The sequence below is a fragment of the Lepus europaeus genome, chromosome 12 (assembly GCF_033115175.1).
Source record: "Lepus europaeus isolate LE1 chromosome 12, mLepTim1.pri, whole genome shotgun sequence".
NCBI classification, from domain to species: domain Eukaryota; kingdom Metazoa; phylum Chordata; class Mammalia; order Lagomorpha; family Leporidae; genus Lepus; species Lepus europaeus.
Window position 1 is genome coordinate 100,313,145 of NC_084838.1, and position 16,038 is coordinate 100,329,182.

The 16,038-nt window shown below is 54.5% G+C and overlaps 1 protein-coding gene across 1 annotated transcript; it reads right to left on the minus strand.

Moving 5' to 3' along the window:
• Window positions 1-337: 337 nt before the first annotated feature.
• NXNL2 (nucleoredoxin like 2) lies at window positions 338-10,452 on the minus strand. The gene is made up of 2 exons (XM_062207124.1): window positions 10,151-10,452; window positions 338-1,141 (listed from the first exon to the last, which is right to left on the minus strand). The coding sequence occupies exons 1-2, from the start codon at window positions 10,450-10,452 to the stop codon at window positions 970-972; spliced, it is 474 nt and encodes a 157-aa protein (XP_062063108.1). The 3' UTR covers window positions 338-969.
• Window positions 10,453-16,038: the final 5,586 nt, after the last annotated feature.

A 16,038-nucleotide genomic window follows, 5' to 3' on the forward strand; every position in this document is an offset into this window, starting at 1 on the left:
AGAATCCTACATGGGCGCTGGTTCGAGTCCCAGCTACTCCACTTCCAATCCAGGAAAACCCACCTGGGAAAGCAGTGGAAGATGGCCCAAGTGCTTGAGCCCCTGCACCCAGATGGGAGACTGGAAGAAGCTCCTGGCTCCTGGCTTCAGCCTGCCCAGTCTCTCTCTATCTTTCTATCTCTGTAATTCTGACTTATAAATAAATCAAATAATTTTAAAACAAAAAACTAGCACCTTGGACAAAGAGCCTAAGCTTGGTCTTTACTGAGCAACTCATTCCGCCCTGTTGGGATTTGGTCTGGAATAAGAAGGAAGGCAGAGGGGCACAGGTGGAAATGTTTGTTTATTAAAGCACAGAGTCTTCAAACTGTATTAATAAATAGTTATGAAAGCGTCTCATTAAAATTGATAGTCCGCCAGAAAAGTATCAATAAATAGGACATTTTACCTGAAGAGAGCTGTACAACAGATGTTTTGCATAGATTTCTGATAGCTTGGTGTGAATGTATAAGGGTCTAGGGGGTGGGGGAGTGGGAAATCTTTTCTTTGCCAGTGGCCCTCTGGGTATTTAGAACATAATTCGCAGGCCATACAAAATGATCCGTTTGAAAACGAGCCTGCTACAGACTGAATTTCCGAGTCTTGCCTGCAGCTGCCTTGGCAGGGCCACACCGAATGATTTCCAGGGGCGCAGACGGCTGCAGGCCCGAGGTTCCCACCCCTGCTAGGCACAGGTGGATAAAGCTGTGCGAAGACTAATAAGTGGCTAAGCAACTGAGGGGATCAAAATAGAGGGTGGGAGAGGGGGTGCTGACTGTTCCTGAGCTGTATTTACAGTCTTGCAAGGCTTCTGCTCTGAAATTCAGACAGAAAGTCGAGAGAGAAAGGGCAACAGCCCGCTCCTGTCGGGCCCCGGGCGTCGGGGCTACAGGCACGGCCCCTCTCCCTGGTTCCTGAGAGTCTCCTGATTCAACCAGAGAAGTTCTGGAAGACGTCGTCGGCCGCCTCCACCCAGCTCTGGAAGCAGGCCAGGCCCCGTTCCCGGATCTGCTTGCGCCCCCTGCTGGTGATGACCTCCCCGCTCTGTTTCACGATCACAAGCTTGGGGGTGGCGGTGATGTTGTACCTCTTCTTCAGCTCGCTGCAGGACAGAAGAGGGTGCCAGAGAGTTAACACTTGTGCGTGGACGCACGTGCACACACACATACACACACACGCGGGCATGCACGTGCACACACCCACATGTATGTGGAGTGGACACACATGCACACACACTAGTACACATACATGCAGGCACCAGAAGGCACGGGAGCCCTGGCAGCAGCTGACGCCTCAGCCACTTAGAAGACCAGCACCACGAGTCTTCAACCCACGTGCTGTGAGCGCTCCCTGCCACTGGGGTTGGTGGGCTCCTTTTTTCCTGGTTACTATGGTTTCTGAGCGAGCCCTGTCCCAGACAACTGTCTGCAGCCGTGTGAATGAAAGCCTTGACAAGTTCATTTCTGTCTAGGTCCTTCCTAGAACTGCTGTGTACCTGTGCTCCCCACACTGTAAGCACCAGCCACACAAGGCCGTGGAGGGCTCCAAATGTGCCGAGTGTGCCTGAGGAGCTGGAAGCTCTCATTTTAATTAACTGGTAATTGAAGTGGCCACGTGGGGATGGTGGTACCATGTTGGCCAGTGCAGATCTGAAGCCACAGATTAAACCCAGTATTTTTTTAGAACCTCATCTGCATCTTAAGGGCTTGGAAAATAGCAAACACACGTGACGGCTGCAGTGAAAGCTTTGTGAGTTCTGAACAAACCCAAAGCCTTAGATTCCCGCCAACGATGCGCTGCCCCGCCCGATTCCCCCACAGCCCCAAGAGCAGCCCTTGTGTGACGCTGTTTTTACTCACTCAGGGCAGGGTGCACCTGCCCCCTCAGCTCTGCCCTCCTCCCCACAACCTTCACCGGGATTACCTCCGAGACCGGGCGGCAGGGGAAAATCCCTGGGCTGCTAACCAGCAAGGGCCTCCCAGGACAGTAATCTCATTGCCTTCAGCTGTCACCCTCAAGACTGTGAACCTGAGGACGAGGAAAAATGCCCGACAGCCTGCGATGGCCACAGCTCCCTGAGACACCTCCACGAGGTCTCCCTGCTGCTCTCCTGCAATGGGTCAAAGCCAAACCTTTCCTCAAGCAGGAGGGCAGGGGCTCCTCCCTGGACAGAGAGAAAATGCACAGTGCAAACACCTATGAACAGTCTAACCGGCCATGCCCCGGGAGCCTTCAAGGTCACGATCTCAAACGGTCACTATAGCTAGGCCACTTCCTCAGACCGTAATAGAATGGAATTGGAGGCTGTTTTACAGAATGGGCTTAAGAAACTGAATGACCACATGTTACATGTGAAAGAGCCAGGCAGATTATAAAATATGTAAAACAACAGGAATACGGAGTCGGCCTTTCGTAGCCACGAGCTCTGCACCTGCAGTTTCACCCAACCTCGGGTTACACACACTCCAGGGGACACCTGTGTCGGACTGAGCAGGTGCACACTTTGTTCTCGTCAGTATTCCCAAAACAACACAGCACAACTATTCCCAGGGTGTTTACATCTTGAGATGACTTGTAAGGAGGATGTGCGTCTGTTCTACGCAAACGCCACACCATGCTACACGAGGGACTTGAACATCGGGTATAGGAGGGGATGGGTGACTCTGAATACAACTCATCACCTGCGGAGCGGCCGCCCTACGCACACTGACCCAAAGTGCATACACAGATGAGCTTTGTATTTAACCCAAGAAGCTGGAAAAAGAATGACGAACACACGCAAAGAAAGGAGAAAGAAGGCAAAATGAGACCGAGAACAGAAATGACTGCAACAGGAAATGAATCCACAAAAAATCAACACGGGGTGAGCAATAAAACCAACTCGGTTCTTCAGAAAAACTAAAACGGGAACAAAACCTGTGGCAAGGTTTGAACCAGAGAAAAAGAGAAGACGTAGGCCGGCGCCGCGGCTCACTAGGCTAATCCTCCGCCTTGCGGCGCTGGCACACCGGGTTCTAGTCCCGGTCGGGGCACCGATCCTGTCCCGGTTGCCCCTCTTCCAGGCCAGCTCTCTGCTGTGGCCAGGGAGTGCAGTGGAGGATGGCCCAAGTGCTTGGGCCCTGCACCCACATGGGAGACCAGGAGAAGCACCTGGCTCCTGCCATCGGATCAGCGCGGTGCGCTGGCCGCAGCGAGCCTACCGCAGCGGCCATTGGAGGGTGAACCAACGGCAAAAGGAAGACCTTTCTCTCTGTCTCTCTCTCACTGTCCACTCTGCCTGTCAAAAATAAAAAAAAAAAAATTAAAAAAGAAAAAAAAAAGAAAAAGAGAAGACGTGAGACTATGGGCATCAGGAAGATCTGGCCATCAAATGGGCCCTGTGTGGACTTCACCCACCTCGGGAGGCTGCAGGCAGGGGGCCCGTGGCTGTTCCCAGAATGCACAACTCCTGGGACAGGCCTGTCCTCTGGCACCAGTGCACACGGCTGCCATGCCAGCACGTTCGGCAGGTTCCCCACGAGGTCCGTGAGGCGGGGAGAGGAAGGCGGCAGAAATACACAGACCCTTGTGCCAACAGCATCCCAGAGTGAGAAAAGACCCCATGCGGACCGCTCTGTTGAGTCTACATTTGCAGAGCTCAGAGCAGGTGCCAATCCGTGTCATGCTGCAGGTACAGGGAACACAGCCATCAAGACAGCTGAAACTGAGCCCAGGCACCTGGCTGGGGCACCTGTCCAGGCCCAGGGCACTCACTGCAGGCATGGGACACACTGCGAGGGGGATGACCCGCACCGAGAAGAAACACCCCAAAGAGCATTCTGCAGACAGTGGGCCTCAGCTTAGCTCTCTGACAGCTCTGGCAAATCAGTGATTTCAGCCCCTCTGCTTTGAGCACGGGGCAGGACAGCACCAGCTGCATGTCAGAAACAGAAGCAGACCCCCCTACCGAGCTGGAGCCCACCAGGCCAGCCCAGCACCTGCACTCCTGACACCTGCAAAGGGCACCACCTGGCACTTGTCAATGCAGGGTCCCCAGACAACAGTACATGCATCACCTGGGAACTCACTGGTTCCAACCCCAGGAGCAGCCCCAGCTCGGGATTTTAAAAGCCTCCAGTGGGTCCTTTTCACGCAGATCTGCGGCCCTGCTGGAGGACGGGTATTTGGCGGAGGTTAAGTCACCACATGGGACGCCTGCACCCCATAGCAGAGTGCCTGGTTTGTGTTCTACTTCCAATCCTGCTTCCTGCTGTGTTCATCTGGAGACCCAGATGGTGTTCCAGGCTCCTGACCATTGCACTCATTTGGGAAGTGAACCAGCAGATAGGAAGCACTCACTCTCACTCTCTCGCTCTCTCTCTCTCTCTCTCTCTCTCTCTCCCTCTCTCCTCTCTGCCTGTAACTCTGCCTGTCAAATAAAAAAAAAATCTTTAAAATAAATAAATAAAATTTTAAAAAAACCAGTGGGAGAGGCAAACAGCCATGGTCCTCCTCTGAAATCACCTGGGTGCCCTCTCTCGGAGCGGGCACCGAGCTGGGTCCACAGAGGACAGAACGAGCTTTGGAGGAGGCAGTGTTGTCGGCCTGGTAACCTAGGGCGTTCTCACCAAAACCCAAGGGCCCCCTTGTCCTTGGTGCTGACTCAATGCCTGCCCCTCCCAACACCTAGCCCAGCAGCATCCTGGGCCCTGGCGGAGCAGCACTTCTGGGTTACCATGGCGACTTCTGACTCCAGTCTCCATCTCAGCCAGTGCTGGCTGTTGCCAGGCAAATCTCTCTGAAGTTCACTCTTCTGCTGACTTGCTCCAGTCACCCATCAAACACATGCCCTGTGGGTGCCATGCCCTGGGACCACAGCTGACCCTGTCCTAGGGGCTAGAGAAAGCAGGAGACCCCTGGAGAACTGGAATGAGGAGTGGCCACACCAGATCTGGGACTCAACCAAGAGTCAAACCGATGAGGACAGCAAAGCCGGGGGACCAATTAGGAGGATGTTCTCACAGTTCAATGCTCCAGTGAGGGGCCGGCGCTGTGGCACAGCAGGTTAATCCTCTGCCTGCAGTGCCAGCGTCCCATATGGCCGCCGGTTCATGTCCTGACTGTTCCTCTCCAGTCCAGCTCTCTGTTATGGCCTAGGGAAGCAGCAGAGGATAGCCCAAGTCCTTGGGCCCCTGCACCTGTGTGAGAGACCCAGAAGAAGCTCCTGGCTCCTGGCTTTGGATCGGTTCAGTCTGACCACTGCACCCATTTGGGGAGTGAACCAGCAATGGAAAACACCTCTTTTCTCTCTCTCTCTAACTCTTTCAAATAGATAAAATAAATCTCTAAAAAATAAATAAATAGAAATTTTTAAAAAATGCTCCAATAAGCAGAAAGAAGGATGCAGGAGTCACTGAATCCGGGGTTTGATGGAAGTGTTGGGTCTGGAGGCCCAGGGAGGCCACAAGAACTCAGGCTGGAGGGAGGCAAGGGTGGAGATGCTCAAGAATCCTGGGCACCAGCACTGGATCCCCAGCCCCATGTCAACGGCCTCCCTGAGCCATTGTCCACCAAGAAGGAAGCCTGGCCAGTTTGCTTTTCCATCAAACCCAGGTGTCAGCCTGGATTTGTGTGCCCTCCTCTGGGTCAGTGGAGTTGGGGCAGCCCAACAGGAGGAAGGAGAAGCAGGACCTCCCAGGCCTCCCAGGGGTCACTGACTTTCCAGAGGATGGGGAAGTGGGTGAGCACTGTTGGGAAACAATCAGAAGAAATCGTCACAGAGCGTGCCTCTCCTGGGCAGCAGCCTGTGCCTGGAAGTCCTGCTGCTGGATGTAGATAGATCTTGTTTCTTCAATTCTTACACAGATGATGAGCTTTACATAAAACACAACTAACAAAACCAAGAGAGACAGGGCAGGATAAAAATGCATCCTGAGAGAATCCTCTTGGGACACTGGTGTCTGTCCCCAGCTAAGGCCAAGGAAGGCCCTTGGGCACCTGGCTGGGCAAAGGACAGCCCGGCCAGGAGCTTGCATCTCTAGTCAGAAAGCAGGTGCCCCCGTGTGCCCTGCGTGGGGTGCACAGAAAAGGCAAGATCTGCACAAGTTTAACAACAAGGTCAGGGCTTTCGGTGTCCTCTCCCTGCAGGTGCACCTGCACCATCACCTGGCTGCAGCCACCCCAGGGGTAACCAACCCCAAGAGGACTGACCTGCTGCCTTGACTCAAATGCTCCTCCAGGAACCCAGTGGACAGCAGGTGATGCGCTCGGGGCTCTGAGGGCTCCCCTCCCTGGGCACCTACCAAGTGGAGCTTCCATGAGGTCAGTATCTTAGTGCCCCCTCCTCGCCTCCCTCCTGCCACACACAGCATCATTCACAAAGTACTGTGTTCTCCACATAGATGGCTGCAGGCGGCTTTGTGTTTAACTCTTGGTGGTGGTTATTTCCATTCTGCTCATGATCTGATTCCATACACCTAGGCTGGGACAAGCAGAACCTAGGACACAGATCCAGCAACTTTCAGAATATGCCACACTCACATGAGGCAGTAACACAGTTAGCGACGTTCAGTCTAGAGAGGGGTGGAGAACGACTGCTCAACTCACAAACAGAAACATCTCTCCAAGGATGACGACCAAGGGGGCCATGCAAGAAGCACTCCATGCACCTGTCTGCCTCCCGCTGGGGCACTCAGGCTCCCACCACGTCAGCAGGGAGACAGGAGACAGCGCTGATGGGCCCCAGTGAGTCCCCATGCCATGGGGGTAGAGGCTCATGACCTCCTGGGAAAGGAAGTAGACCAGGGCAAGCAGGCAGCCCCAGAATCAGGAGAACTAGAGGGCCTGCCTCAGTGGGCATAGCTGTGAAATGGGGCAATAAACCAGACAGTGGGTCCATAACCTGCACACATGGTTGCAAGCCACCATGTGATGCATCATCACCCCAGCGATAAAGCAACCTGCCACCGTCGCCCCATGGGAAAGCCCAGAGCCGGGCTCCCCAGGGGACCTGAGCTCCCTGCATAATTACTAGCGCCCTCACCATCTCATCTCCAAAGCCAGCATGGTATTTCAAAAACTGTGAATAAGCTCAGTGCCAAACAAGTCATATTGTATTTTAAAACACATGGCTTGGGGTGAGTGTTGTGGTGCAGTGGGTTATGTCACTGCTTGGGATGCCCGCATTCCATCTCAGAGCACCTGGGATCCGGTCTCGCCTCTGCTTTGGACCCGGCTTCCTGCTGAGGCACCTGGAAGGCAGCAGGTGATGACTCAAGTACGTGGGCCCCTGCCACCCATGTGGAAGACTCAGAGTTCCAGGCTCCTGGCTTCAGCCTGGCTCTGGCTGCCCAGAGGTTACAGGTATTTGGTGAGTGAAGCAATAGATGGAAGTTATCGCTCACTCTTTCTCCCTCCCTCTCTGCCTTTCAAATAAATAAAAATCTAAAACAAATCAAGCACACCACTTTCAGTGATTCTGTAATGAACCCTTTTCCAAAATCTGTCACCCACATCCCAGCTCATGCTGGGGTGAGTAGGCCCTCACCCACCTCCAAGGCTGGGCAGCTCCCACCTAGGCGCGCGCACACACACACACACACAGCCTCCCACCCAGGTGCACGCACACACACACACATGCTGAAGACTCTGCTCATGCTGGGGTGAGTAGGCCCTCATCCACCTCCAAGGCTGGGCAGCTCTCACCCAGGCACATGCGCACACACACACACACAGCCTCCCACCCAGGCGCATGCACACACACACGCACACACAGCCTCCCACCCAGGCACGCACGCATACACACACATATCCTGAAGACTCTGCTCATGCTGGGGTAAGTAGGCCCTCACCCACCTCCAAGGCTGGGTAGCTCCAACCCAGGTGCGCACACACACATGCACACACACACAGCCTCCCACCCAGGTGCGTGCACACACACACAGCCTCCCACCCAGGCACGCACACACACACAGCCTCCCACCCAGGTGCGTGCACACACACACAGCCTCCCACCCAGGCACGCACACACACACAGCCTCCCACCCAGGCACGCACACACACACACAGCCTCCCACCCAGGTGCGTGCACACACACACAGCCTCCCACCCAGGCACGCACACACACACAGCCTCCCACCCAGGCACGCACACACACACAGCCTCCCACCCAGGCACGCACACACACACACACAGCCTCTCACCCAGGCCCACACACACACACACAGCCTCCCACCCAGGCACACACACACAGCCTCCCAACCAGGCGCACACACACACAGCCTCCCACCCAGGCGTGTGCACACACACACATCCTGAAGACTCTGCTCATGCTGGGGTGAGTAGGCCCTCACCCACCTCCAAGGCTGGGCAGCTCTCACCCAGGCACGCACGCACACACACACACACAGCCTCCCACCCAGGCACGTACACACACACAGCCTCCCACCCAGGCACACACGCACACACAGCCTCCCACCCAGGCACGCACACACACACGCACACACACAGCCTTCCACCCAGGCACACATACACACACACACACAGAGCCTCCCACCCAGGCCCACACACACACACACAGCCTCTCACCTAGGCCCACACACACACACTCAGCCTCCCACCCAGGCCCACACACACACACTCAGCCTCCCACCCAGGCGCACACACACACACACAGCCTCCCACCCAGGCACGCACACACACACACAGCCTCCCACCCAGGCGCGCACACACACACGCACACACACAGCCTTCCACCCAGGCACACATACACACACACACAGCCTCCCACCCAGGCGCGCACACACACACACACTCAGCCTCCCACCCAGGCGCACACACACACGCACACACACGCACACACAGCCTCCCACTCAGGCACACACACACACATACTCAGCCTCCCACCCAGGCACACACACACACAGCCTCCCACCCAGGCACACACACACGCACACACGCACACACACCGCCTCCCACCCAGGCACACACACACACATACTCAGCCTCCCACCCAGGCCCGCACACACACACACTCAGCCTCCCACCCAGGCGCGCACACTCCAGCCATCAAAATGCCTGCCTTTGGGAGACAGCTCAGACTCTTAGAAACTTCCCGAAGTAGCTGCCACTCTTTTCCCAGAGGCAGAGCTCCTTGTGACTATCAATTTGGGGGTTAATTCCCCAGCTGAAAAACGCGAGTTAGCCTCTGTCAAGCGAACCTTGGGAACTCACTGGGCCACCTGCAAAGAGTAGAGCTCAGACAAGGAGCTTTACGACCTGTGATTTGTTTCATTTTAATTTTGAAAAGCAGGGAAGGACAGACAGCTTCCATCTGCTGGCTCACTGGCCAAGTGCCCCCAACAACCAAGGCTGGGGTACTGCATCCAGATCTCCCGTGTGGGTGGCAGGAACCCAAACACTTGAAGTATGACCGGCCGCCTTCCAGACTGCATTACCAGTTAGCTGAACCGCAACTGCGAAGAGCTGGGACTGAAACCAGGCACCCTGGTAGGCGATGCAGGGCTGTGGGTGTCTTAACCACCACCCCCACCCCGCCGTGACCCGTGATTTAAACCTAAGTCTGGACTCCCGCACCCCAGCAGACACCCCCCCCCGCGCGCGCATGTACCCATCCATACTCCCCTCTGCCAATCCCCCCTGCACCCATCCCGGAGCCCTGTCCCGCAGTGAGGGAAGACCTAAGCTCAACTTCACCCACAAACTCGAAAATCCATCACGGAGCGAGGGTTGGAACGCGGTGTCGCCACCTGGACGCCTGCCTCTGCCCAGCTCTGCCCACCGCTGCAGTAATGAACTTCACAGTGATGACGCTTGTACCTTTCCGGTCATGAAACTCCATCCCGGTCGGTAAACGCGAAGCCGCAAAGGTGGCCGGCACCTGAGTTCCTCCAGTCCCAGAGGCCTCCCCTGACCACTGACCACCGACCCAGAGGAGAGCGCGCAGACCCCCGGGGGTGCTCCCTGGCCAGCCTGGTCCCGAAGGGAAGCTCACAGAGGCTCGGTGCCAGTCCCCTGAGCAGGGATCTGGACAGGAGGGCGCGGCACGGGTGCAGGGGGAGGCCAAGGAGCCCCAGCGCACCCACCCACAACTACCACCAAGGGGCCCACTTACTGCCGGTAGGGGTCGTGGAAGGGCAGCGCCAGCCAGGCGCCGTGCAGCTCGCGCATGAAGTCCAGCATTTCCTCGGCGCTGCGGTCGGCCGACACGAAGACCACCTCGAAGGGCGCAGGCCGCGGCGCCGCGCCCACCAGCGCCGTGTAGAAGTCGCAGAGCAGCGGCGTGAAGTCGCGGCTCGGCGCGCAGCGGCCGGCCGCGAAGTACAGCGCCACCACCTTGTTCTGCAGCGCCGCCTCCGCCTCCACCGCCGCGCCCTCGCGGGTCAGCAGGCGCCGGCCGCCCAGCAGGTCCACCATGGCGCTGCGCGGGCGGCCGCCCTCTCCCCGCACGGCAGCGCGCCGGGACCGCTCACGACCCACTCCCCAAGCCCCTTCCCACCTCTGGCTACGGAAGCGGCGTCTGCACTGGCAGAGGGGCTCTCCCAACCACTCTGCAGCAGGGCCCCGGGAAGCCTGGCCAGCCAGGAAACCCCGGCAACCCCGCGCGCCCGCGCCCCGCCCCGGCGCTCGCACGCCCTTTCTGCTGCCCATCTCCGTGCGCCCCGCCCGGCGCACGGACTCCGGGGCTTCCCTCACCGTGCGCGTTCCCCCTCCAGTTGCCCCCCAGACGGCAGCAGGTACCTCTGCGCCCGCTGCCCGGCGCGCTTGAACCTGCCTTGGAGACCGTGCGGCTACCCGGAGGCGCGGTTAGACTTGGAGCGAGCTTGGTCGTGGGGACCCCAGGCTCTGTTGTTCCTGGCGGGTTGTCCCCGACACCGGTACCTTGGCGGGCTTTTTCGGGACTTTGTGATGGCCAGGTTGGTGTTGAGGGGTTACATGTAACTGGTAGTTATGATGTGGGATAAGCAGATGGTCATTAATTTAGGTCTGCTAAGATGGAAGTGGGTGCAACACCTCCAACTTGAGAGGGCTGATCAGAGATTATTGTCTTCAGACAAGAAAGATGTGAGACAGAGAGCCTGCTACTTTTTTGGGCGTGGGGGCAGTTAGAGGGAGAGACAGACCTCTGCCGGTTCACTTAACCAGCGCCCACACGGGATGCACGCATCACAGGCGGCGGGATTACCCGCTGAGTCACTACGCCGCCCCGTGTAGCTAACAGGTAGCTTGCTTAGGTCCCCGTAGGAATGAAAAAAGGGGCAGAGAACGAACTAAAAGCTTCCTTCTCCCCAGAAGCTGCCTTTAGCAACACGAAACTGCCCATCCCAGCCCTCTGATGAATTTCTGGTTTTATCCTGAGCATAGCGGAAAACCCAGCCTCACCCTTCTGATGGGTTTTTTGTCTTAGGATGAGCAGGCTCCAAAGGGTTACAATTACGGTCTGCAGGTGGGTTCTCCGCCCTCTGATTGTTAGCTGGCATTCTGCTCCTCCCACAAACCGTGCATAAAAGACCCCACCCTGGCAAATGTCTCCTGCATTCCTGTCCTGGAGACCTGGTGCTGGCTGCAGTCGCTGGAGGCTTCTCATTTAAGTAAATCCTGCTTTGCTTACAGTCCCTGTCCACAGGGAAATTCTCCCACGTGAGACCGTTAAGGGAAGATGACTGCTGAGAAATTATTGTTACCTCGGTTCTTTGTCTCACATGGAAGAAGAATTTCCAAGGAGACGGCAAAGAGATGTAAAAGTATTTATTAGAGCGGCGTGGAGGGGGGCTTCCAAGAGGTGCAAACCCACAGGGCCGGTGGTAATGAAGTTTTTAAGTACAATCTTGGGGACCAAACTGTCAGCCAACAAGGAGGTGGTAACAAACTCAGCAAAAGACCTGTCTGGCTTGTCCTTGCTATTTTCTTTGTAAATTTGGAGAGTCCAAGGAAGGAGGGCGGCCTGTTTGTTCTTGCTAAAAATAACATTTTGGGAAAGGAAGCAAATAGTTTACACCCCAAATTCCATGAGGAATCCGTGACTTAGCTATTAACCCATCTGACTCCTCTAAGACCAGAACTGAGCTCGCCTCCATTGCTTGGTAACATAATGACAAAGAGTACACCTGCCAGGCCATGTGACCATCTCAGGAAAAAACTGACTGCAGTGACCATGGATGTGGATAAGGGCCCTACGGTTCCCCTCGCCAAAGCTATTGCTGGGTGGGGGGCTTCCTGGGAGTGGAATTCCTAGGATTCCTCCCAGGACTTCCTAAGGGACCCTTAGTGCAGGGCTGGACAGATTCCTCTAAGCTGCCCCCTGGAAAGGGCTAGGACCCAACAAGGTTATGGAACAAAAGCAATACTTTACCTATGTAATTGCTGTTCTGGCTTGCTTCTAATTTTTTTTTCCTCATTCCACTGCAGAAATTCCCATTTGCTTCACCCTCTCTAACACACGGGCTAAAGTCTACCTAGCCACATATACGTTCTTCACTCTTTAACAAATGTGCTCTTTACTCCATTACACTTGGTAAATATATTTTGTAGGACCCTAAAAATTGGTGTCCCACAGAGAGAGAGACCCCCAGAAGCACGGATTCCACTCCAATCGATGCAAAGAGCATGAGGAAAGTTTATTTCATTTGCAAATGGGCCGTCTCAGTAACACTACGAAGCAGTGCAGAGAGAACGACCCCGACCATCAATTGCACAGAGTATTTAAGGCTTAAAACCACAACATTAGCATATTTCCACAGCATGACAAAAGATCACAAGGTAAAGGGTTTTTTTCAAGGTAAAGGAACAAAGTACTTGAGCAAGCACAAATACGGGGTCATCAGGACATAGGTTGGGTACATTTTCGATCAACTTCTGCTTTTATGGTTCCCAAAAACTTAACATAGCTCCTAAACTAATTATCACATGCTACCGGTTCAACTAAAGTTCAATCATCTTACAAAAAGCATCTAGCAAGCTCAGCCATTTTGCACAGAAGCAGAACAGTATGCGGTTAGCTCACAGGCAACTCCATTTTAAACCTGCCTAATTTCTTTTACCCTTGTTAACATTATTTTAGGGTCTTACAATTTTACACTTAGAACTTGGTGAATATGCTTTTCTATATACACTCCTGGAACATGGCTTCTCCCATGCCAAGCAACCTTTTTATACTTGGCATGAGTGAAGGCACACCACATGGGCCCAGAAATGAGCTGCACACGGAGGGTTCCTGGAGGAAACTGGGGCTGGTTATATTTGGAAAACCAGCAAGTTAATGCTAGAGCAGGCCTGGAGATTGCATTGTGAGCAAAGGCAGTGGCGGGGTGAGGCCACGAAGAAAAGTTCAGTCATCAAGATAATGTTGCAATGCAAGGTTTCTTTAAAAATTGAAAAGTAATGGGGCCAGTGCCTTGGCTTAGTGGGTAAAGCCACCGCCTGCAGTGCCAGCATTCCATATGGGCACCGGTTGGAGTCTCGGCTACTCCACTTCCAATCCAGCTCTCATCTATGGCCTGGGAAAGCAGTAGAAGATGGTCCAAGTCACTGGGCCCCTGCACCCATGTGGGAGATCCAGAAGAAGCTCCTGGCTTCGGATTGGTACAGCTCTGACCATTGTGGCCATCTGGGGAGTCAACCAGTAGATAAAGACCTCTCTCCTCTCCTTCTCTCTCTCTCTCTCTCTCTCTCTCTCTCTCTCTCTCTCTCTCTGCCTCTGCTTCTGCCTCCCTGTAACTCTGCCTTTCAAATAAATAAATAAATCTTTTTTAAAAAGAAAATGCAAAGAGGGCATGGTGAACAACATCTTAAAAACTTAGACTGAAGGGCATCAAAACATGGTAATTTGGTAAACTGATGACTGCAGTCTAAAGGCACTTGGAAAACAGCAAATGCAGGAGGGCTTTCCCTGAATCTTTCTCACGTGCTGAAGCAGAGCCCTTCCTGGGAGGCCCACCAGCCAGGGAAGATGGAGAAGCAGATGGACATCTTATCACCCATGTGTCCTTCTAAGAGTCCACTCATTCCCTGAAACCACTTAGTCTCCCGTAAGGGACCTATATCCACCTTCCTTTCCTCTATTCATAAAGGGCTGTGAGCCCTGAGACCTCAGCATATCCTTTTATTCCTGTGATGTGGGCGATCCTGTTGGTGGCTTTGGGATCCGCAAGGAAGGAAGGCCTATACTTCCGGGAATGGAGAAGTCTCTACCTGTGCTTCCAGGAAGAAAAGTCCTTGTCAAGGTCCCTGCGGGTGCCTAAAGGTCAACCAATGAGGATCAGACCCGCCTCAACCTTTAACCCCCATGCCCTGAATCTATAAAAGGAGCCCTCCCAATCTCTGATGTGCGACTTCCTTGGCCCCCCCGCTCTGTTGGGACTGGGGAACCTCACCCGGGAACGGAACCCCAATAAAAGCCTGTGAATTAATTGATTCGTCTGCCTGGGAAGATTTGTTATGCACCGGACACCTTGCACCTGTTACAGTGATACAGCGGTGGAGAAGATATGATTACCTCGATTCTTTACCTCACATGAAAAAAGGATTTCCAAGCAGACAAGGTAAAGACAAAAGCAAGGTGTATTTAAAAGCAAAATTTATTAGAGTCAGAGACCTCCAGCCAGAGTGGCCTGGAGGAGGCTCCAAGAGAGGCACAGCCCCAAGGGGCTGGTGGTAGTGGGGTATTTAAGCACAACTTGGGAGGTGACAATTCAGTTACAAGGCTGGGACAAACCCATCTAAAGACCTGATTTGCAATCTTTTACCTTGTCTGGCTTGCTCACAAAAGAGCCGTCACCGGCCGGCGCCCGCGGCTCAGTAGGCTAATCCTCCGCCTTGCAGCGCCAGCACACTGGGTTCTAGTCCCAGTTGGGGCACTGATCCTGTCCCGGTTGCCCCTCTTCCAGGCCAGCTCTCTGCTGTGGCCAGGGAGTGCAGTGGAGGATGGCCCAAGTACTTGGGCCCTGCACCCCATGGGAGACCAGGAGAAGCACCTGGCTCCTGCCATCGGAACAGCGCGGTGCGCCGGCCGCAGCGCGCCTACCGCGGTGGCCATTGGAGAGTGAACCAGTGGCAAAAAGGAAGACCTTTCTCTCTGTCTCCCTCTACTGTCCACTCTGCCTGTCAAAAAAAAAAAAAAAAAGAGCCATCACAAGGGTGGGATACCCGATTTGATTTGCAGTAAACTGGGCGCTCAAAAGGGTGGAGTCACCACTCCCTGGCTATTCTCATGATAAAATTGGAAGCTCCTAAGCAATGGGGCAGGCACTATTAATCTTGCTAAAGGTAACTTTCAGGGGAAGAAACATTTTGCACCCTAAATTTCCACCAGGACCACCCTGACTGCCTATTAACCCATCTAACTCTTCACAATATTAGAAGTTAATCAATGTGTACACCCTTTCCCCTGTTACTCTGCCAATTGTCGGTTAATTTCAAAAAACCACCTATGGAAACTGGAGGGTGGGCAGAGTCCCTCCCACCCAGACTGCACGTCCCCTCCTCCCCCAGTTCCTGCCCTGCCCCCTACCTGGAGCTTACCTCCAACAAAAATAAGGCAGGAAGGTATTTAGTAGGTGCTGTGGCAAGAAAAGAAAAGAGCCATTAGGAGGGGCACAATTTAAAATCAAATGGCCTGAGAAGCCCCCTGCTGGTGCTGGCTCTATCCATCCGGCTCGGGTCTGGGTAATGCGTTTAGCAGAGCCAAAGCCTAGAAAATGCTGACAGGTGACTGATTGATGCCATACGGGAGCCGCCGCCGCCGGAGCCTCTGGGAAGCCAGGAAGTGATGAATGAGAGGGGGAGAGGCTGAGAGGAGCTGTGAGCAGTGTAAGCCTTGCGTATGAAGGTGCCCGGCCGTCCTTAAAGCTCCGAAATAAGGACAATGAAAGGCAGCTAAGCCCCAATGCCATCCGCACGGTCTTTTGATCCTTCTGGCTTTTCAACCTTTGAACACAGGGCGCCAAAGCAGCCAGCAGTCGTGTTGGCACATGGTGCCACCCACCCCAGAAGACACCCAATTGT